Below are 22,994 nucleotides of genomic sequence, written 5' to 3'. Positions count from 1 at the left end.
CAACCTATGTAAAGGGTCATATTACCACAGTGTAAAAAAGTATAATATATAATATTACATAAAAGCTTGGTAGAAGAATGCCACAGTTGTCTGTTGAATTCCCAGCTTGCATGTTCAGTGAGTATGACTGTATATTGCTTTGTATGAAGGTGAGGGCTAACTAGCATGTATTATATAGTATCATAACATGCTAAAACATTTATTGGATGGCCTAGCCACTTTCCCTCTTGAGTGAATAGCATATATAACCAATGGGATAATTCATGGAGAATTGAGCAACAATAACCTTGGTTCCAAAATGAAATAGTGTAACCAAGCCATCATAAAACTGGACAGTGGAAATAACACAGGAAATGGACCTCTCTCAATGCAATAATATTCTAGAAACAATGAGAGCTAAATCTGATACTATAAATTAAGAAATATAACTTTGTTGCAACTGAAAATTTGTGATTTGATATGAAATTTACAGTAGTCATATATTTATATTACTTTTTTTGCAGACATACAAATCCATTATGTCTATATCAACTTTATCTTTTGTGTGAATGAAGTCATTGAAGACAACTTTAAATGAGTTAGTTTACCCCATTGTTCATAAAAGTTATTTGAATTGCAGCAACATGTGAAATAGACAATTTCAAAATGATTACAAAACCTAGAACTTTGTTGTTATAAAAGGAAAATCTGTTTTGTTTTATAACTACTTCCACTAACAACATGCTTTTCATCTGATATAAATATAAAATGCATTATCCAAATATGATGACTTCCTAAGATAGTGCTCTATTTTTAAAATTACAAAGCTCCGTTAAAAATTAGGTTGTTATCATAAACAGTCAGGAATAATACCTCATTGTTAACATGTTAAGGAGGAAATGTCCATGTTATATCTGCATCATGCCATCCATTTCATGGATGAGTCCCGATTACATTTCCCAGGAATATGTACTTATGTCATTACCTTCTTGAAGGCCTACCCCTTCAATTGAACAGCAGAAAGGGTTAAAGGGAGACATAGCAAAATGACAAGTAAACAGCAAGGCAGGTCAGTAACCTGAACAGTTATTCCCTGGTCTAAGACAGTCTTTTGCAGTGCCATGTGGTCTACCAGGTTTGCGGGCTTGACTGCGCCGCTGGCTGAATCGTCACAGGCAGGTCCGTGGATGATACATATTGGACAAGCGTCACCCATTTCAACAGGGATTTCCTTGACTCGTCACGCTCAGATTACTACGTCAGGCGGTTGAGTGAACATTATATCACACGTGCTGACCTGACCAACATCCTGGTTGGACGTGCGTTGTGGAAAAAAGGAGAAAGATTTGTCATAGTTGCTTTTGAGGAAGATGATGGTAAACTCTCTAAGTCTGTTGGGATTTGCAATGAGACCGTGTCGTAGGTGCAAGCACATGTCATGAAATTGGGCTGGATGGAAAATAACTTCCTCTGTCAGCTGTACTTCTATGTGCGAGTTTCCACAACAGCAGAATTTTTTTCTTGTTTTAACTCATGCATTCATCTAAAATGGAAACATTTTGTTTGCATAGCTATAAAGTTAGAAGTACTTAAATGTGCTTTCATCCACATATTTCTGTCAGCCATCTTGAAAGATATAATTCTCTACAGCTTTTGAGTTGATATTTGTCATTGCCCAGTTTGCTGAAGTTGCAAGAAGTTGAGCAGGGCTTTTTATGCCACTCTGCTAGCAGAGTTCTTGCCACTTACCTTCCTACGATTGCCTGCACATTTCTTTACTTGCCCTCATTAACAATTAATAGAGGCAAACTTCTGAAGAAATGCCTTTAAGTAGAAATGCACAGTGTGAAGCGAACCCAAAGATATGAATGTTTGACAGTATGAGCCTGAAGTGTGAAAACATGAAACAGTCCAAACTCTTTGGTCTTTTAAAACCATGTTTTATGTAGATATGGTGTTCTTAGATAGAAAATCAATACATGTAAGGTCTGTTGCCAACATTAGTACTAGTGAATATTCTGAGACTGGTATTGTTCCAGCTCTAACTGATTCAACTTCAATTGAAACTGAAATAAACAAGCAACATTCTGAGAAGTGAGGATCAGCTGCACTACATCTCTGCCTGGTTTCTGCTTTTTAGGAGCAATACAACTAATAGAGCATCACAGAGGTTGTTAATAATACACAAAACTAATACAGGATCACAGAGGTTGTCATAATACACATACAACTAATACAGGATCACAGAGGTTGTAATAATACACATACAACTAATACAGGATCACAGAGGTTGTAATAATACACATAAAACTAATACAGGATCACAGAGGTTGTCATAATACACATACAACTAATACAGGATCACATAGGTTTTAATAATACACATACAACTTATACAGGATCACAGAGGTTGTCATAATACACGTACAACTAATACAGGATCACAGAGGTTGTAATAATACACATAAAACTAATGCAGGATCACAGAGGTTGTAATAATACACATAAAACTAATGCAGGATCTCAGAGGTTGTAATAATACACATACAACTAATACAGGATCACAGAGGTTGTAATAATACACATACAACTAATACAGGATCACAGAGGTTGTCATAATACACATACAACTAATACAGGATCACAGAGGTTGTAATAATACACATACAACTAATACAGGATCACAGAGGTTGTAATAATACACATGCAACTAATACAGGATCACAGAGGTTGTCATAATACACATACAACTAATACAGGATCACAGAGGTTGTCATAATACACATACAACTAATACAGCATCGATGTCTGCTAGAATTGAATGGTGCGACCTGCGCATATAGCCAACAAGAGCGCCATATGAAGTGATTGGCAATCAGATGCCATGCCAGCGGTGTAGTGGTGCTGGAGAAGTGGCTATAATCAAATTTTGCTGAATAACTTTGTCAAGCAGTTAAAGGCATTATCCTAGTCATGGTTGTTGCATTGTCAGTTCACTCTTTGTGACAGACATTTCCATCTCTTTCCATGAAACCGCTCGCATGAAACCACTCTTTGCAGTGTGCATTTCCAGCTAATTATGTTTTGAAAGGTTTGCGTTTAGGCTATCCCTACCACAATGCCCACAGCTTCCCTTACAATGTGAATACAAGTTGAATCATCTAAAGCTAAACCTTTGGGTATGTTCTATGAACCCAAATGACTTATCAGTGGGGAATAAATGCTAAGCCTACTAAAAGAAGTTGGTATATACGGCTTATACCTGTGTATCCCTCAATTCACCCCCGGGCTAGGCTTCTTAATCAATAAGGATTGTATAGATATGGATGTTTCATGTTGCTCAAGAACTATATCAACATTGATTTCATGTTATAACAATAAAATGTAGAAATGTCTAATGGGGTGAATACTTTTGAAAGCCACATTATTTATTTTTCAGGACTAATAAGGCTGTACTAAATATCATTTCTTACTAAACATTGCTAGTGTAAAGCCATTTTAATTTAAGACTGGTCCACACAATTTGATTCCTTGTTGTTTTCCACAACAGTATAACATAATTGTTCTTCTGACACTGGTTTTGTGGCTTTATTAATTAACTTTTGAATGAATGTGAAGTTGGAATGAGAGGCTAGTGGAACATGTTTGCAGAGGGAGACAGAGAGGAAGCGGCCTGGACCCCCATCACCAGTATCATGTGATCCCGAGTTGAGTTTACTAGTATCCGGCACTTTCTGACACCCCTTTAACAAATACTAAGTAATGATTTGAATTATGTCTTCAGAGTTTTTTTTTTCAGTGGTTTGTTGGTCTAGTTTTATTGACAGCAATGCCATAAAAGCAACAACCTGACTGATCTAAATATGTCTTAAGATCTTAGCTGAAGCAACGTATTTTAGGCCTTACTAGTCACATGGGAGACCATCAAGTTAAATTAATGTGCGGTCATAAAGTATAGTAAGATATATGTAAATGACAACATTGGTCAATAAATAACGTGGAGTTTACCGAGCAGTGTGTGAATGACTGCTAACGCTGAGGCCAAGGGATCAAGGCAGTTAGTGGATCCTCCAGGCAACAGCCTGCCACGCAAGGCCATGTGCTCTCTGTGGGTAGGTGATAAACCTCCCTCTCACAAAGGGTCTATGAAAAATAGAGGGCTCTAGTCGCTGTGGGGAAAGGAGGAATACTGCTTTTTTTTACGTCGGTCTCTTTACCTAAAGGTTTGGCTGAAGGAAAAGGACACAAAATGTGGGGGGAAACAAAGACGTTCTCTTCTGTGTGAGCACAAAGAGACCTTTCTGCGGATTATCAGTGAAGGTTCTGCCCGGCCCCAGGCCACTTTCCTGGTGCGCTTCACCTCTCTGTCTCTGTCTTCACACCAGGCAGGGTTTCCAGTAATCTCAACAGATATCTTACTGTCCTCACTGAGTTGATGAGGGGATGTTGAAGCTTTACATTATTTAGAAGATCCATTGATATCAATTAATCTCCTCTTTTGATCCTCAGAAATTTCAACTCAATGTAAGCACGGTTTGTCCCTCTCGGCATGGTCATTTTAGATGCTTCTCTTGTCAATTACATGAGAATGTAGTGGGTAGTATGAGGAATTATGAATGTTATGACAACAGTTGAGTTGATTGTGCTTGTACTTTATCTTCATCTCTTTGGATTCTTGCCGTCAAAGAGATATGGTGAAAGGTGATTATAATAACAGTGTGATAGTGTGTATCTCTTTGACCTAATGCTATAAACCACTCAACTGCTTGCTTAACAAAATGTATTTAGAGATTTAAAAGGACATCCAATGTAAAATCCCCATGCAATTTTCTTAACATTTAAAAATCATTGCTTACTGTATATATGTGTAACAAATCACGGTCCTTCAGCTTTCTTTGGTCCTCAAAATTGGTCTAGAGCCCACCCAAGCTGTTATTGGTCTACTTTAATCAAATCAGCATTGTAGCATCACACAGTTTGCCCAAAGTAACATCCCATCAAACTGGGTATGATTGCAAGTGTTTATTCCAAAGTACTTTTATTTATTTCAGTGTTTTGACCATACCCAATATCATCCGCAAAATGAGAATATCAAGTCATTGCTCTAGGCCATCAAAGTTACTGATCTCCATTTCTAGTTCCCAGGTTAACTCACAGTTTTCACTTTCAAAGAATTACATCTCAACTAGTGTATCTACTGGCATGAATGGTGCAAAAGGCGTGTGTATATTTTAATGTGTAGAATCTTTAAAGAAATTAGAAACAAACATGTTATTGTGGTTAGGCATATACCCAAAGGCTAGCACGGGTAAAATAAAAAGTCTAACAGATGTATGTGTGGTGTCTTTGTGTGTTGTATGTGTTGTGTGGTGTCTTTGTGTGTTGTCTGGTGTCTTTGTGAGTTGTGTGTGTGTTCTAAGAGCGCCTACTACATTCTGGCTACACTTTTCCAGGTAGTCCTGACGGGTCATCTTTGGGGTTGTGGTGTCATTCCTTATTTATCTGTTTTTATGTGTATCTGCATTCTGTGGAATGATTTACAGAAATACTTTAAGATGAGCTTTAACGCCAACTGTGACAGGAAAAGAAAATCCACATGCATCCGACATCAATTAATCAAATAATACCATACAGTTTGTAAGCAGTGTGCTGAAACATCAACTGTATGTGCTTAAGGGTGCCAGGCCGTGGTAATCTAATGTATTTTCACAGATAGATAGAATGGCGATAAGTGGAGTAACAAATACGTTGGTGGGGATAGGAGAAAGGTGAAAGGGGAGCTTAAACAAATACTTATGTGAGAGCGAGAGAGAATGAGAGAGAGAGAAGAGGGTTGTCTGCATCCTAGGATTGGGACTGGCCTGGTTACAGCTCTCCACGTCACACATGTTGGCTCCAGGCGTGACGGCTCCTGCTGTAGCTCTAACTGACTGGCCCTGAATAATGGACCAGCTTTGTTGGAACAGAACGGTCATTTGTGAGCTTAACATTTCTGATTCTGGATTTTGGTGGAAAGGGTAGCTGGTGTTCCTAATGTGGATTTTTGGTACGATTTGTGGATGTAATTTTCCTCCGGATTTTAGTAGCACACGTTTCTGAACCAAAAATAAGTCAGTGATCCCAGTTGGCTTAGGTAGACTGTTTATAGCCAGACCCAACCAAAACAGATTTCTAGTGATTTATATGGTGGCTTTTGAAAGTATTCAGACCTCTTCATTTTATTCACATTTTGTTGTGTTATAGACTGAATTAATAATTGATTATATATACCAGTGTACATAACAAAACAAAAACACATTGTTTGGAATTCATGCCCATTCATTGAAAAAATAATATCTCATGAACATCATTATCTAGACTCTCTATTCTGTAGAAGTTCCTTTGGCTGCGATTGTAGCTTTGAGTCTTCTTAGGTAGGCCTCTAACAGCTTTACACACCTGGATTTGGGCAGTTTCTCCAATTCTTCCTTATATTCTCTCAAGCTCTATGAGATTGAATGGGAATTGCAGGTGAACTGCAATCGTCAGGTCTCCCCACAGATGAATGAAGTTAAAGACTTGGCTATGGCTGGGCCACTCAAGGATTTGCACAGAATGGCCCCAAAGCCATTCCAGCATTATCTTGACTGCGTGGTTCAGATAATTTTCAAGCTGAAACAGGAATATTCACTCCGTGTGCTCTGGATGAGATCTTCTTCAAGGACATTTCTGTATTTTCCTCTGTTCATCCTTCCCTAAATCTTGTCTGGTTTCCCAGTCACTACCTGGGAAGCATCCCCATAGCAAGATGCTTCCACCACCATGCTTACTATGCACCGTTGCAATGGTATTAGCCAGCTGATGAACAATAGCTTGTTTTCGCAAGATGTAGGGGTTGGGATTCAGGTATGAGAATATTTTTCTTCATGGTCTCACAATCCTTTTAGGCGGCATGTCATATGCTTTTTATTCAGGACTGGCTTCTGTCTAGCCACTCTACCATGAAGGCCAGATTGATGGAGTGTGGCAGAGATGGTTGTTTTCCTGTTTTCTCCTCTTTCTTTATAACCTTCAATAGATCTATACCTCAGCACAATTATATTTCCAAAGTCTACAGAGAGTTCCTTGGACATCATAGTTTGGCTTTTCCTTTGACATCCTCTATAGCGTGGGACATTATATAGAAAGGTGTGTGCCTTTTTTAAATAATGTCCAATCAATTGAATTTGCCATAGGTGGACTAAAATAATATTTTTGAGAAATCTAAATGATAATCAGAAGACACATGATGCATCAGAGCTCACTTTGAAGTGTCAGGTCAAAGGGTCTAAATATGGGTATTTGAGATATTCTGTTTTATATTCAATAAATTAAATTTACAAAAACCTTTCAGTATGTCATTATGGGGCATTATGTGTAGATTGAAATGGAATAGATACATACATTTTATCAATTAGAAATAAATGTGGCATGAGTGAAGGGGTGTACATACTTAATAAAGCAATTGTATATACGGTACATTTGTCCCTTATACTGGATCCAGCTGCTTTCAGTTTACTACTTGTTCATATTTGCATGGTTTTGGAACCATGAATGGCCTCTGATAGCCAGATATAACAAACTTAGTTAAGCAGTGTTACATTTGATTAGCCTAGTGATCTGGATCAACTACTGAACTCTATTGGCATAGATGAATTGATAAAATAAATTACTAATTTCATGTTTCATATTGCAGTGGTGTTTAACTAGCAGTGATTGCACTTTGTGCCAAGGCTGTGATGTGTCTTTAGACAGAATAAGTGATTCACTAGCCTGTTCAACCCTAGCGGCCTCTTAAGTAGCAGACTAATTAGGAACTGGCAATGATTTAGTAGACTAAGGGATCCTGGCACACCATTTGGTGAGCATTGAGACTAAACCACTAAAACTTATTAAACTGAGGGGTTTTATACGTAACACCAAAAGTTGGTAGGGGGATGGGCGGTGTGTTCAATAATCCAGCAACATTTTTGGATTTATCTTTCATACGCACTGTTTGTAATGGAACAGTGGCGTCAATTGTATTCATGATTCTCAGAACAAATAATGTTTTATACTACATGAGCGGAACTAAAGATGAAACATTAGTTAGCCGTGAGCAAGTTTCAGTTTGGAGACTAGTAACCCACCAGCAGAAAGGCTCCATTGTGAGATTGCGATGTTGACGTCAAATGAACCCTGTAAAGACATAAACTCATAGTTTAGCAAGAACAACACAACATAGGGAGGACGGACGCTGGTATCCTCCCCCAGTTTCTTTTATAACTCATGAGGGGTTTGCCTTTAATAATTTCAACTGACCAAGCCTGTCCTTTGGTTTGCACTAAGCCTTCTGTTCACACAGTTGACTGACCAGACAAAGGGAATATCTGCTTCACTGATGATCTGAAATATACTATCGTAGAAATTACAATATGTTGGAGATGCTTGAATACAGTCATTACCAGGTGAGATGTCTTACTGAAGTGTCTTTTTTTTATTTGTGTTTTGTTTTATGTCAGGATCAGTGTTAGTGTCACTCTCATTGGTGTCTTGTCTTTTTAGTTTATATTTCTTTATATACTTTACATCAACTATACTTTGGCGTAAATGTATGACTTTGTCCTCAGTTCATTGAATCATTTTACGAAGAACAAAACCCTGTCTTAACTATAAAGCATAACTATTGGTTTCTGGAGTTTGAGATGGTGTGCTCTGAGAAATTACCGACTGAATACAATAGAAACGTGAGGTTTTGTTTTCTCTCTGCTTTTACCCTACTGACCCAAGGTGCAGACCCACCTGGAAAACCCAACCAAGTACCACATCCAGCAGGCCCAGAGGCAGCAGGTGAGGCAGTACCTATCTACCACACTCGGGGGAAAGCCTGGGAGTCAGGCAGGCAGCTTGCAGTGCCCCAGCCAACCCCCGGAGCACGGTATGCCCCCCGGCCCAGGTAGCAGTGCCCCCAACAGCCCCATGGCCCTACTGACCTTGAGCTCCAACTGTGAGAAGGAGGTAGGTCGACTAAGTGGACAGAGAGATAAAATGCATGTACCATTCAGAGAGAACTACCTCAGTAATGTGATGAACCTCAGTTCAAACTATAGGCTGTTGCTAGCTCTTTTATTGTTGTAATTTTAATACAAATCTTCACTAGGGGTTCATCTGTAATGTATGTTTCATTTTTATTACAGATGGATGATGTCATTGATGACATTATTAGCTTGGAAACAAGTTATAATGATGATATTCTTGGACTTATGGATCCTGGACTTCAAATTACTAATACGGTAAATTGTCAACCTTGCTAATGTAAATACATGTTTAAAATGTTCAAAGTGAAAAGTATGAATATTTGGTACTTTCCCTCAGCTTCCTGTATCTGGTAACCTTCTGGACATGTATGGAAACCAAGGACTTCCCCCACCTGGACTTGCCATCAGTAACTCTTGCCCTGGTAACTTGTCTAACATCAAAAGGGAATTCTCAGGTAAAGATTTTAGTTTGACAGATATAACCCATTATTTACCTGACATCTTCAGCAATGCAGCTCATCATTAATAATCTTGACACTGCCAAATAAAGAAAAATAAGTGTTTTGCAGTAATATACTAAATCATTTAAAGTATCAACAATGCGTCTATATTGTGTGCAATTTCTAAAATGCATAACTTTTAGATAGAAATGACACTGAATACATAATTCACTAATACTCCAGCTCCTGGCATGATACACCTACTGGACAAGACTGGATCCTGTGGCCAGTTTGACAACTACCAAAGGCCTGAGGGCTTTCCAGTAGGTACGTTGTCACTAGATTTTCTCTTTTTCAAATCGTTGGTTATTTGCATTTCTGAAATACTAATTGAAACAATTTTCATTGCGGCTCATTAAGGATCTATACCAAAAATTCAGTAGGGATTCATAATAATATAGTAGGCCTAAATCTCAAACTGGATTTTATTTGCATACGTGTAGGATTTAGTAACCAGTTATGTAGAAATGTCTCTGGAAATTATTTTGTGTATATTGAAAAATTGCACACAATACGGATCCATGTATCAATAAAATGTTAGCTTAGATACCCAATGAGTTACATGAATGTTATTAATGTGGGATTTTAATCACACTTGCAAGGAGTAGGACACCCTCACATGTCACTCAAAAGGTTTTCCGTTCCGTCTAGAAGCTGAGGTCCGAGCAATGGCCAAGGAAAGACAGAAAAAGGACAACCACAACTTAAGTGAGTTTCTATGGTAAAGAGGAGCGGCCGTTTATTTGGGATACATTAGTATTTTATTAGTATTGTTGTAGTTTTGATTCGCTGTTGTCCTAACATAATTTTCCCTGACTGGTTCTTTCTGTTGCTTTCCTTCCCCGTACTAGTTGAACGGAGAAGGAGGTTCAACATCAATGACAGAATCAAAGAGCTTGGAACTTTGATTCCCAAGTCAAATGATCCGTAAGTTGCCCAGTTTAACTTGCCCCAAAATGTCTGGCTGCTAAATGGAGAGCATAAAGGTTTACGCTGTTTAACGGTCAGCTGTTTAGTTGCTACATACTGACTGTAGACCGTTGTCCCAATGCGGTCCCTAGGGACATGCGCTGGAATAAGGGCACCATTCTGAAGGCCTCAGTTGACTACATCAGGAAACTACAGAGGGAGCAGCAGAGAGCCAAGGAGCTGGAGCTTAGACAGAGGAGGCTGGAGAACGCAAACCGCCATCTGATGCTGCGCATACAGGTATACCCCACCAGCGCACCCTGAGGAAAAACCTTTGCCCTTTGATACCACTTTGATAATGTATATCCAGCTCACAATATTTGTTCTCACCCATGCTTTCTTTGTGGGCTAATGCGTTTTCTGTGTGTGTGGTAGGAGTTGGAGATGCAAGCTCGGGCTCACGGTCTTGCGGTTTTGCCCTCGTCTTCCCTCTGCTCCTCTGAGCTGATGGCCCGAGCTATCAAGCAGGAGCCCGTCCTAGGGGACTGTCCATCAGACCTGTACCAGCAGTCGGGTCCCAACATGTCCCCTCCCACCACACTGGACCTGAACAACGGCACCATCCACTTCAACAACAGCCCGTTGGGTGCCGGGGACCCAGGGGCCTACAGCTCCAGCAAGGCCTCCGGTAAACTCAAGGACATTCTAATGGACAACACCCTGTCACCCATATCCTCCAACGACCCCCTTCTGTCCTCAGTGTCCCCAGACACTTCCAACAGCAGCAGCAGGCGTAGCAGCAGCTCTGGCATGGAGGAGAATGATCGTGGTTGTTAGCTGCAGCGCCCACTAGCTCAAATCACACTGACATTTGATACTGTGTCCGGTTGCCTGTGAAATTCTAAACATCCACTGCACAGCCTTTACATTTTCCTTTCTGTACATTGAATCTAAAAGGAATACAATTGGATTTTTATGTACGTTCTAAAGATGCACACTACTCACTCCATATTTTCAAAGTGAAAGAAAAATAATCGAACATTTTCTAAATTACAACAAAATGCTATTTGAGGTGTTGATTGTGTCTTCACACAACGTGATGTCCTCAAACCCAAGAGTTATATTGCGGTCAAAGCACCTTTTACAGCCATACATTACATATTTCACTTACTTTTGGATTGGAAATAATTTGTGACTGTAATGTTCAAACATTTTCTCAAGTTTCTTACAGCAAATTGAAGTCAGGATGGGGCCTAGACCATTAAAGGAAGCATCTCTTGGAAACCCATCGGTTAAGATCTGGCAAGAAACTTGGCATAATTGTACTTAATTGTATCCTAGGGTAAGCTTTATATAAGACTGATACAGGTTTTTATTCATCTTTTTATATGGGTTTCTTCTTCAACCTCTTAAGCTTCAGGTTTTGCTTAAATTCATTACAACACAACACTGTTTCATTTTTAAGTATGCATCATGCATCATGCATCATTTGGGTATGTGTGACTTCAACACAGATTTTCTTCTTGTGTAAAAGGGGGAAAGAGGTAAAGTCCATGTAAATGTTAAACGAAATCCTACCTATTTTTTTGGTTTTACTTTTCAGCAACAATAACACAAATGTTCATGCCAAAGACACCATCATTGCTTTCTAAAGAGGTATTTATAAAAACAACACCACCAACTCAGCATTGTGGTCAAGGTATTTAGGAGTAGCATTCCAATCATCCCATCTTGTCCTCTGAGTGACATTTATGTTGTGCAATGTGGAAGTAGTTCTGTTTTTGGCACTGGTTTCAACTTTTAGCCTGGGCCACTTCTTGGTATCACCTTGTCAGATGTAAGTTGACACCCAGCAGCTTTTTGGAGATCTGAAGTGCAGAGTCCATCTTGCAAAGATCATTTGCATTCTGGAAGATTTTTAAGAAATGTTCAGTGACTCAAGGGAAAGTAAACAAAGTATCTTCCTTACAGTAAAATGTTCTGTTGGAATGTTCCTAGGAGTACAACATCAGGGAGACTTTAACCATTTTATGTTCTGCATGGCAGATCTGTGGTGTTTTTATATTAAAGAAATTAAAAATTTGATCAAATTCTACAGCATTCAAATTTCATACAGCAACGTTTTGAACGTTCTCTTGAAGATGCCTAACTCAAAATAAGGCAAAATAAGCATTGTCATGATTGTGATATTGCATGGAAGACTTTAAATGGAGTATAAATGTAGCTAGCTAGTGAGGATTAAGTGTATAGCAATGGATTTTACCTAGCAAACATCTGCATTGATTGTTATTCTTGACACACTTTGCCATGTGTCTAAATAAGTACACTTTCCAATTTCATAATGACTGCGAAGTTGCTAATGTAACTCCCGTAAATAAGATAAAGCAGTAGTAACTGGTACAAGTAAAAATGAGTAGTAATAGTAGCAATTAGAGTAGTGGGTATTAGTACTAGTAAGGGTAGAAGGAATAGTACACTAACTGTAATGAATAGTTGCAGAAATAGTAGTAGCAGTAATTGTTGCAGTGGTAGTAGGAGTAGTAGTAGGCGCAATAGTAGTGATACTAGTAGCAATAGCATCAGTTGTGGTTGTAGTAGTAGTATTAGTAAGGGCAGAAGGAGTAATACATTGACTGTAATGAATAGCCATGGAAATAATAGTCGAAATAGCCTTTAAGGGAAATTGATATAGATGTAGGGCATGGGTTCACTGTTGTTTGTACTAAGAGTTTATATAGCAATGTACTTAAAAAGCAATGCATCTTGATCCAAACTACTTTTGATCATCCCTGAACTCAAACAAACAGCTTTAATGTTTGATGGATTTTATAATGAAAACAGTACTAATTAACTTTTTGCCAAAGTGGTTGGAATATGGGGCAAAACAGCAGTTGTTACTAAAAAGTTTAAAATCAATGTTGCAGATTATGATTAATAAAACAGGTGTTGGTTTTCAATAGTAATAGCCATTTATGTTCAGATTTCATTTTTGGTTGTACATCATTGTAAAGAATTCTAATGGCTGTCAAAGGTGCCTTTAGCAAATAATACATCTGGGAGGTTAAAAAACTGCAGTCAAGAAATCTGTTTTATTGTTTAAAACACATGGAGTAGGATGTGTGGTTCTTTAGTGTGAAAAAAGTCAGTGTAATCACTTTAAAGTGATTTAAGGCAGCAAAAGAGGTATGTGAATGTTATCCACAGTAGAAGCATTTTTTACACTGGGAACTACATTAGGTGCTGCTATGGCCTATTTCATGAGATCATTCCCTTTTAGCATCTGATGCTTTACTCTGTATGCAGAGGATAAAGACATTGGGAATGTTTTGTCTTTTGTTTATGTCTGTTTTACATAATCATTGTTGCTTTCTGGATCCAAATCTGATTGTTCAGATTAGGCAACTTAATATGACTGAGGACATACTGTAAGATTCAATTTTTATGAGTGAGTTCTTTGATAGGAAGTGCAAAATAACATGAGATTTTATTATATGTAATATTTGATATTTTTTCATATAATATTTGTTAAATACAGTTTAAACCGTCCATGTATTAGAATAGATTAATACTGTATATAGCTGAATAGTTTATACATTGTAGAATTATCTGATAATAATAATATTCTATCAAGACGTTCAGAAGAAATATCACTTTATTGTACCCATCAATTGAATTTGGAAACTGTGTTTTGATAGCTAAAATGTTATTTGCAAAAGAAAAACTTGCTGTAACAATTCATGTAATTTTACTTAGTTCATTTTTATTATGTAGTTTTTCCAGTGAAGGTATTTCTACACAAAAATACAAATTTTAAATATTGTTCTATGAAGTCAACCTTTAAGTACGTATTAAGTATTAAATGTATCCTTTTATGTGAACCGTATAATTTAAAATTTTTGCTATTACACCATACAAATTTGCATTGTACGTGAAACATGGGTGTAGTCTGGTTTTTGAAGAATGTGTTCATCTCCATGAAAATGGGAAGTGGTGGATTACCCACAGTTTGGATCAGTCCACCATAACAGAGAGGCTTATATTAGGAGGGAAATGTATTCTAACCTAAAACAATTTTGTATTGGCACAAGGCTTTGGAACTGGTCTAGTTAACCAATACTGCAATTTCACCGTTGCCAAACATACAGATTAAAATGTCCAATGTTGATTGTATTTTCAACCATCAACTAACAGGAAATGCTTTTTTTTTTATTCACACTGAGTCAGATGTCTTATTTCATTTGGCAGCATTGGGCAAACAGTTTGTCATTAGTCAAGGTTTGATCTAGGTTTGAAGAAAAGCATAAAAGGAGGATAGGAAAAAAATTCTGGTGTTCTAAGGTCAGTATAGGAATGCTTTTCTTCACAAATAAAACTTTATTGGTTTGGTTATGGTGGTGGTTCCTGATTGTCTGAGTAATGGGGTGGGTGCCAAGTTGTGGCAGAATGTTTGTGAATAATTTAAACAGACATGCAATAAATAGACCACTAGTAGCTGGTCTTCCAAACATTCGATTATTCCTTGTTATCTGCAATGTCTGAAATTGCCTAAATCACTAACTGAATTTGTAAATTGAAGGGGAATTTCACCATGGCTTATCTACTTAACGTACAAATTACTGATGTTAGCAACATCAGTTATAAAAATACATTACCTCCTCAACATATACTAGAAGGATCAAATCTGAAATTTGCAGTAGAACCGGGATGTGTCGACTTCCTCAGCCTGTTCATAAAAAAAAATACACAAGGTTGAGCATTCATACCGAATGTAGATCACCTCGGTAATAAAATGGTGATTGGAAAATTCTCCAGACATTATATTTAGAAGTCAAAATATACTTTTGAAATTATAGATTTTTTTGAAAAACCCAGCTTGATCGTGTTCTTTGCTGTACTAATTCCAAGCAAGTGTAAATGGTTTCACCAATAAAAACAAGGCTGATGTATAATATCCAATAGGTAGACAGATCCCTATTTATCAAGCTTGATTTGCAAGCAAGCAGTACTTCCTGCCATAAATCAATGCAATTAATTTATTTATTTGCTGTCTTGGTCCTGATGAAAAAGTTGAGATCCAAGAGCAATTTGTAAATACATTTTTCAATCTGTAATTGAAACATTATTACGAGAGAGAAGTGGATGCAGAGTTCGAATATTCCAATATCCAGCAACCACTGATTCAGTTCAAACCACTATGGTTGAACATATGGAGTAAGATGTGTCTCAATATTCATCACAGTTGGATGTGTGATGAAAGGTTGACTCTGATTGGATGTGTGATGAAATGTTGACAAGTGGCGACCAATACTTGCCAAATAAAAAGTACATACACATCTAACAAACTAAAGATGTAGGTGGACCATGATGTTGGTGTGCTATCACTCTGTACTTACATACATTCTAAGGACAAAGACATGCATACAGCTTTCCTTTTATAACCACTAATGTTAGCACAATGTGCAAGACTCATACTGAATGAACCGAATATAGCTGTGCAAGTCAACAGAACAAAAGCCATGGTCCGCAGAGAGCTTCCAAAGCATCAGAGGAATCTTATTGTTGAAAGATATCAGTCAGCAGAAGGGTACAAAATAATTTCCAAAGCATTAGATAAACCATGAAACACAGTGAAGACAGTCATCATCAAGTGCAGAAAATATGGCACAACAGAGACATTACCAAGAACTGGACGTCCCTCCAAAATTGATGAAAAGACTTGAAGAAAACTGGTCAGGGAGGCTTCCAAGAGGCCTAGAGCAACATTAAAGGAACTGTAGGAATTTTTGGCAAGTATTGGCCTGCACGTGACAACAATCTCCTGTATTCTTCATATGAATGAGCTATGGGGTAGGGTGGCAAAACGGAAGCCTTTTCTTACAGAGAAAGCTAGTGAGGTCTCCCAATTCTCCCAAAGTCTCCCAAAAGCATTTCAGTTTGGTTTTCAATTGAAGTGTTCACGTTATAGGTCACATTAAAGGTGGAAAAAGTTCGGACATGATTTATCTTTGTCTCATTCTTTTACATCACAAGATCCTGGCATTTTAACAGGGGTTGCAACTCCCCATGATGTTTAGAAAACTGAACAGATATAAATGTAGTATGTTAAAAAGATCTGTCTGTACAGGCTGCTTGAAGAAACAAAACTGTATATCCCTTGACAGGATGCCAGTCACTCCTTTTTTCCGGAAAAAAGGCTATTATTTCAAAATATACAGCTCTGGAAAAAATTACGAGCCCAGTGCACCTGGTTCAGTGGTCTCTTAATGATTTCCGGATCTGTATTTCACTGAAAAACAAAAGTTACATTTAATTTTTAATGTAAAATATTTAATGTAATGTATTTACTGTAGGTAATGTAACCCAATTTCATGTCCACTGAGTCCCTGTCCCTGAATTCACCCAAGGATGGTAATGACAAGTAATTGTGTTCTGAAAAGCAATTATCCATCTCGACTTTATCATGTGTCTGCTGGAGTTTTTTTTGTACTGTCAGTAATTATGTTATTGTAGGTGGCTGGTACATGAATACCTGAATGGTCTGTCAACAAGTGCCTTTCATTTCAGAAAAACTGACATCCAATTAATAATTTCATAGAAATCTTTAATTACAAAATAAATGAATACATCAGAAACATTACAAGCAATCCAAAGTTATGATAAAATGTCATTTAGGTAAGGGAATAAAACTGTGAGTAGGTCATGCTGTTCAACAGGAAATACAATCAAGTCAACCTGAACAATCAACAGCATCTAAAATATATAATCTACAACAATTGTACATTTTTTAGCATTCCAGATATCTGTGTTAATGTGTCACACAGAAACGACACATGCTCGTTTCAATGATAATCAATCAAAGTACAACCCTGTTTCCAAAAAGGTTGGGATGCTGTGTAATATGTTAGGAATAACAGAATGCAAATCATTTAAACCGTATATTAAATTGAAAATAGTACAAAGACAACAAATTTGATGCCTGCAACACATTTCAAAAAAGCTGGGACAGGGGCAACAAAAGACTGGACAATTTATGTAATGCTGAAAAACTAAACCTGGTTGAATATCACACAACTAATTAGGTAAATTGGTAACAGGTCAGTAACATGATTGGATATTAAAAGATCATTCCAGAGAGTATGGGTCTGTCAGAAGTGAGAATGGGGAAGGGTTCACAGTCTGTGAAAGACTGCACCGGCAAACAGAGCAACAATTTAAGAATAACATTTCTCAACGTAAAATTAATAAGAGTTTGAGGATCTCTTAATCTACGGTACATAATATTATTAAAAGATTCAAAGAATCCAGAGAAATCTCTGTAAGCAAGGAACAAGGCCAAAAACCAATATTACCTTTCTTATTCCAGCAACAACAATGCAAAACCACATTCTGCACATATCACAAAAGCATGGCTCCATAGTAAAATGGTGCTAAACTGGCCTGCCTGCAGTCCAGACCTGTCACCCACTGAAAAATAAATCTGCAATATGAAATAGAAAATATGACAAAGGAGACCCAAACTGTTGTGCAGCTGAAATCCTATAACAAGCAAGAATGGGAAATATTTCACTTTCAAAACTACAGCAATTTGTCTCCTCAGTTTCCAAACGCTTACAGAGTATTGGTAAAAGAAGAGGAGATGCAACACAGTGGTAAACATGCCCCTGTCCCAACTTCTTCAAAACATATTGCTGGCATTAAATTAAAAATGGAATTGAATGTATTTTTCAAAAAACAATAACAATAACTCAGTTTCAACATTTTATATGTTGTCTTGTCTTTGTACTATTTTCAATGAAATATAGGGATAATATTGGATAATTCTGTTTTTATTTGCACTTTACATGGTGACAACTTTTTTGGAAACAGTGTTGTGAGTCATCAACATCAATTCAAACTCTTTGGACTAGCTCAGGTCCCTGTGGTTGTAGTTCATCACACCACCTTTCAAACGCTCTGAATAGAGTGTCATCCTCTGTGTCATTGAATATCTCTGCAAATAGAGGGAGATTGCATTACAAAAAAGTCTGCATTTCAGCCAAACGGTTGACAAATACATTTCTGTCTCCTTACCTGCGTGCCCTAGGCCAATGGGTAACGGCATTCGGACAAATCCACCCGAGTGCTTTAGCCTCTCGGAAAGTGAGTGCTGCACTAGTGCCATAGTGACGTCCTTGTGCCACAATGGCAACTCCAGCCCCGCCATGCAACTTAGAATCCGCAACTTGTCCTCGTCCGTCATTAGACCTCTCTCACAGGCCACGTACACCATGTAGCACATATCGATGTTCACCGCCTCTCCGTGCAGCAAGGACGGGAGCACCTTCTGTAATTAGAGCAGCACTGTAACCACATGCAACCCTCTACAGCAGTGGAGTACTGGCCCTCTGCGTTCTGTTTTTAGGCACTTACTAATGTGAACAGGTGGCAGTAAACCTTACAACCCGCTCACCGGGCACATACAGCAGTTACAGTCGAAATACACTCACCTAAAGGATTATTAGGAACACCATCCTAATACTGTGTTTGACCCCCTTTCGCCTTCAGAACTGCCTTAATTCTACGTGGCATTGATTCAACAAGGTGCTGAAAGCGTTCTTTAGAAATGTTGGCCCATATTGATAGGATAGCATCTTGCGGTTGATGGAGATTTGTGGGATGCACATCCAGGGCACGAAGCTCCCGTTCCACCACATCCCAAAGATGCTCTATTGGGTTGAGATCTGGTGACTGTGGGGGCCATTTCAGTACAGTGAACTCATTGTCATGTTCAAGAAACCAATTTGAAATGATTCGAGCTTTGTGACATGGTGCATTATCCTGCTGGAAGTAGCCATCAGAGGATGGGTACATGGTGGTCATAAAGAGATGGACATGGTCAGAAACAATGCTTAGGTAGGCCGTGGCATTTAAACGATGCCCAATTGGCACTAAGGGGCCCAAAGTGTGCCAAGAAAACATCCCCCACACCATTACACCACCACCACCAGCCTGCACAGTGGTAACAAGGCATGATGGATCCATGTTCTCATTCTGTTTACGCCAAATTCTGACTCTACCATCTGAATGTCTCAACAGAAATCGAGACTCGTCAGACCAGGCAACATTCTTCCAGTCTTCAACTGTCCAATTTTGGTGTGCTTGTGCAAATTGTAGCCTCTTTTTCCTATTTGTATGGTACCCGGTGGGGTCTTCTGCTGTTGTAGCCCATCCTCCTCGAGGTTGTGCGTGTTGTGGCTTCACAAATGCTTTGCTGCATACCTCGGTTATTTCAGTCAAAGTTGCTCTTCTATCAGCATGAATCAGTCGGCCCATTCTCCTCTGACCTCTAGCATCAACAAGGCATTTTCTTTCCCATTTTGACATTCAGTTTGTAGTTCAGGGGATTTTCTTGACCAGGACCACACCCCTAAATGCATTGAAGCAACTGCCATGTGATTGGTTGATTAGATAATTGCATTAATGAGAAATTGAACAAGTGTTCCTAATAATCCTTTAGGTGAGTGTAGATAATGTGTGATGATTTGACAGACATAGCTATGTGGCTTTGTGGTCGTTTAAGGTGCGCAAGAACGTATATGTTTGTACAATACCATTTCCAGCTCTGGGCTGATAAGGTGACCAAAGTCTACCAGTCTGTCCAAATCGTCCTCCCATAGATTTGGCGCCAGCTCCTCTAACATGGCTTCTATGGCCATGCGTGTGGTCATGGAGGCAGCGTTTTGGTTGTCCTCCATTCCGAGGTTACACTGGAACTTGGAGTCCAACAGAAATCTTCCGTGAGCTTCCAGAAGCTCAAAGAGAGCCCTGTGTTTCATCAAAGCCATCTGTAAAGCAGAAACATCAACAATATATACCAGTTCATAAAACAGAATCTAAAGACCTACAGCACCAGTCAAAGGTTTGGACACACTTACCCATTCACGTGAATGGGTAAACAAGCAGCAAAATATTCTCTAAAGATATAATTATTTTGCTCTATACAGTACACTGTGCTAAGTTAATATCTTCACAGTCATAACTTCATATCTGTAGCTGTCAGGCATTGCTACTGTACCTTTAACATTTCGGCCAGCCCATTGGATATGTGCCTTCGAGAAACAGTTTGAATGAAAGAGCGATCCAGGAAAGCGGCCACTGGGGGGACGTAGCCACCCAGCTTATTTTTGCAGTTGGCAAAGTTCACCCCTGTTTTTGCCCCTACGCTGGCATCGACATATGACAGCAGGGTGGTAGGGACACGGATATAGGGGGTGCGCCTCCTGTAGAGGGAAGCCGCCAGGCCCACGATGTCCAAGCAAACCCCTCCTCCTATGGCGATGATGGGTTCAGTGCGTCTGTCCAGGGAAAACGTGTGGACCTCATCCAGGATCTTCATCACCAACTCCATGGACTTGTTCTCCTCTGTGGTGGGCAGGGGAAGGATCCTGTAGAGAACGTTACGGGCCTCAAAGTAGTCGGTGAGCTGGCAGCCGTAGAGTTTGTAGACAGTTTGGTCCATAACCACGAAACGTCTAAGGGGCTTTGTGCTGGTGCCGTTCCTCAGGGCCTCCAGCTGCTGGGGGTCCCTGATGTGGCCTAGAAGCAGGGTGTCGTTCCGAGGGTCAAGCAGGCCCAAGGACTCAGTCACCTTGTAGGTGAATACAACTGGGCTGACAACTGTCCAGGAGGTCCCTTGTCCTGTGGCGCTCTCATAACTGAAATTAGATGTACTAGTCAGTGTTATTTATACAGCAAATTAGATGTACTAGTCAGAGTTAAATACACAGAGTCTCCAGAGAACAAAGCCTGGGGGTCAGTGACACTTTCTACTAGATCGGTTTCTTTGGTGGTAATCAAACAATGTGGTAGAACAAGTTTTCAACTGTAATAATAATCAAGGTTTGTGGAAAAGCTCCAAATTAGCTATTTTGGGGTAATGTGAATGGTGTAGCATGAAAATCACTGACTTGCAGTTAGCTGGATCATTGCATGGATTAGCCCAGGGGTCCCAGAGAGGGCTGTGCAATTGGCCAGCATCGTCTGGGTTTGGAGGGTTAGTTAATTTAAAGAAGAATCAATAAAGAATGTTTTGTGTTGTACAAAAACCAATTGATATCTTGTGAGATACCTAGATGTCATAAAGAAATTGGAAGAAACTGTCCAGATGACTGCAAAATGTAAGTAAATGTAAGTGACCTTTTAAGGATCGCTCATCAGATGCAGACAGATTTCTGCTGCTTCTACTGCATGTTCACAGCAAATAATCACTTCCCAGATGAATATCTTTAAACATTTTCTCAGGTGTATTCAAACTTATGTTACTTCATGATTTTCAAAATGAATGGGTAAATATCATGAATGTATCCAAAAATGTATTTAGGTATTTCAGAGCCCTTAGCTTTTTTGTTGAGAAAGTGAGTATGCATTGTTAGACTCAGCACTGAATGCTTGTTAAAAGATAGTCATAGATATTAAAAGTAAAATTAGGTCTTGCCACTGTTCTTGACCTGTTTCAGCAACAAACAACACCAAAAGAAAACTTGCATTTTGATATGTTTTTTATTGCTGAAATAACATTGGTGTTGAAACATTGGAAATATATATATTGGCTAGTTTTATGTATTCATTTTTATGGTCACTGTGGCCCACAATACACACCATGTTCAACACCTTCAAACGACCCTAAAATAGGTCACCAACCACATAGCTTATGAAACCCCACACATTTCTATTAGCATAGCCTAGTTCTACTGCCACAAATTCCAATAAGCCTATACTGCATAGCAAATAATTCACAACCATAAATATTGAAGGAAATTTAATTTTCTAATTACACTTTTACTTTACTCACATTTTGGCAGTTGATACTCGACTCTTTAAGTTTTTATTCAAATTGTTTCCAGTTTTACGTTTCCATGTGCCTTTAACTTGAACTAAGTGAAACTCGTTCATCTTTACAACTGCAGTTTTATTGCATTGCAGTGGCTCTTCCACGTGTGTCTTCCCAGTGTTTGCAACAAACGACATCTTGATGTACAGTAGCATGGAAGTCAATGGTTGACATTTACTGTCTATTTATAGTCCACACTCGAATACAGTGTTATAACCAAGGGAGGAGCGATTCCTTTTGGTGTGCTTATGAAAGTGACTGCGGTCCCTTTAAAGAGTTAAATTTTAGGCTACACATGCCCTCACGTGTAACCTACCTTATACAATTCGTGAGTGACGTAATGAAGGTACATTTTTCTGTAATGAGGCATCCATCACCCCACCTCAAAAGAGACAAGATAATGTACACATGCATACATACACACACATATACCTATATATTAAGATTATATATATATATATATATATATATATATATAAGATTTATATATAAGATTTAGATTAGATTCAACTTTATAGTCATTGAGTACAAGTACACTACAACGAAATTCTAAACATGCAATGAAGGCAAATTGAAAATGCAATGTAGCATGCGCAGTTGAAATGCAGGGATAGCAGCAAATGAGATTCCCGAGGTAGACGTACATAACAGCTGCAAAGTAATGACAACGTCCATTAGTAACAGTAGTCATGTTTATATATA

At 38.6% G+C, this 22,994-nt stretch overlaps 2 protein-coding genes across 4 annotated transcripts; one reads left to right on the top strand and one right to left on the bottom strand.

The window, feature by feature from the left end:
- Nucleotides 1–8,279: 8,279 nt before the first annotated feature.
- On the top strand, nucleotides 8,280–13,960 carry mitfa (melanocyte inducing transcription factor a). Of its 3 annotated transcripts, none has more exons than XM_034287041.1 (9): nucleotides 8,280–8,444; nucleotides 8,773–8,994; nucleotides 9,174–9,269; nucleotides 9,352–9,469; nucleotides 9,698–9,781; nucleotides 10,166–10,222; nucleotides 10,366–10,441; nucleotides 10,576–10,723; nucleotides 10,859–13,960. In XM_034287041.1, exons 1-9 carry the CDS (start codon nucleotides 8,412–8,414, stop codon nucleotides 11,258–11,260), a joined length of 1,236 nt encoding a protein of 411 aa, XP_034142932.1. In that variant the 5' UTR covers nucleotides 8,280–8,411; the 3' UTR covers nucleotides 11,261–13,960. The 3 variants fall into 3 exon arrangements, with proteins under 3 accessions (XP_034142932.1, XP_034142931.1, XP_019910802.1); XM_034287040.1 differs by having other exon boundaries at nucleotides 8,767–8,994; nucleotides 10,169–10,222; XM_020055243.3 differs by having other exon boundaries at nucleotides 8,767–8,994.
- A 4,263-nt stretch (nucleotides 13,961–18,223) lies between these two features.
- Nucleotides 18,224–22,637, bottom strand: eevs (2-epi-5-epi-valiolone synthase). The gene is made up of 5 exons (XM_010882060.3): nucleotides 22,254–22,637; nucleotides 20,478–21,117; nucleotides 20,014–20,247; nucleotides 18,494–18,746; nucleotides 18,224–18,413 (listed from the first exon to the last, which is right to left on the bottom strand). The coding sequence occupies exons 1-5, from the start codon at nucleotides 22,445–22,447 to the stop codon at nucleotides 18,313–18,315; spliced, it is 1,422 nt and encodes a 473-aa protein (XP_010880362.3). The 5' UTR covers nucleotides 22,448–22,637; the 3' UTR covers nucleotides 18,224–18,312.
- Nucleotides 22,638–22,994: the final 357 nt, after the last annotated feature.

The sequence above is a fragment of the Esox lucius genome, chromosome 17, assembly GCF_011004845.1.
Source record: "Esox lucius isolate fEsoLuc1 chromosome 17, fEsoLuc1.pri, whole genome shotgun sequence".
Classification (NCBI taxonomy): domain Eukaryota; kingdom Metazoa; phylum Chordata; class Actinopteri; order Esociformes; family Esocidae; genus Esox; species Esox lucius.
This window is presented reverse-complemented; position numbering and strand designations above follow the sequence as displayed.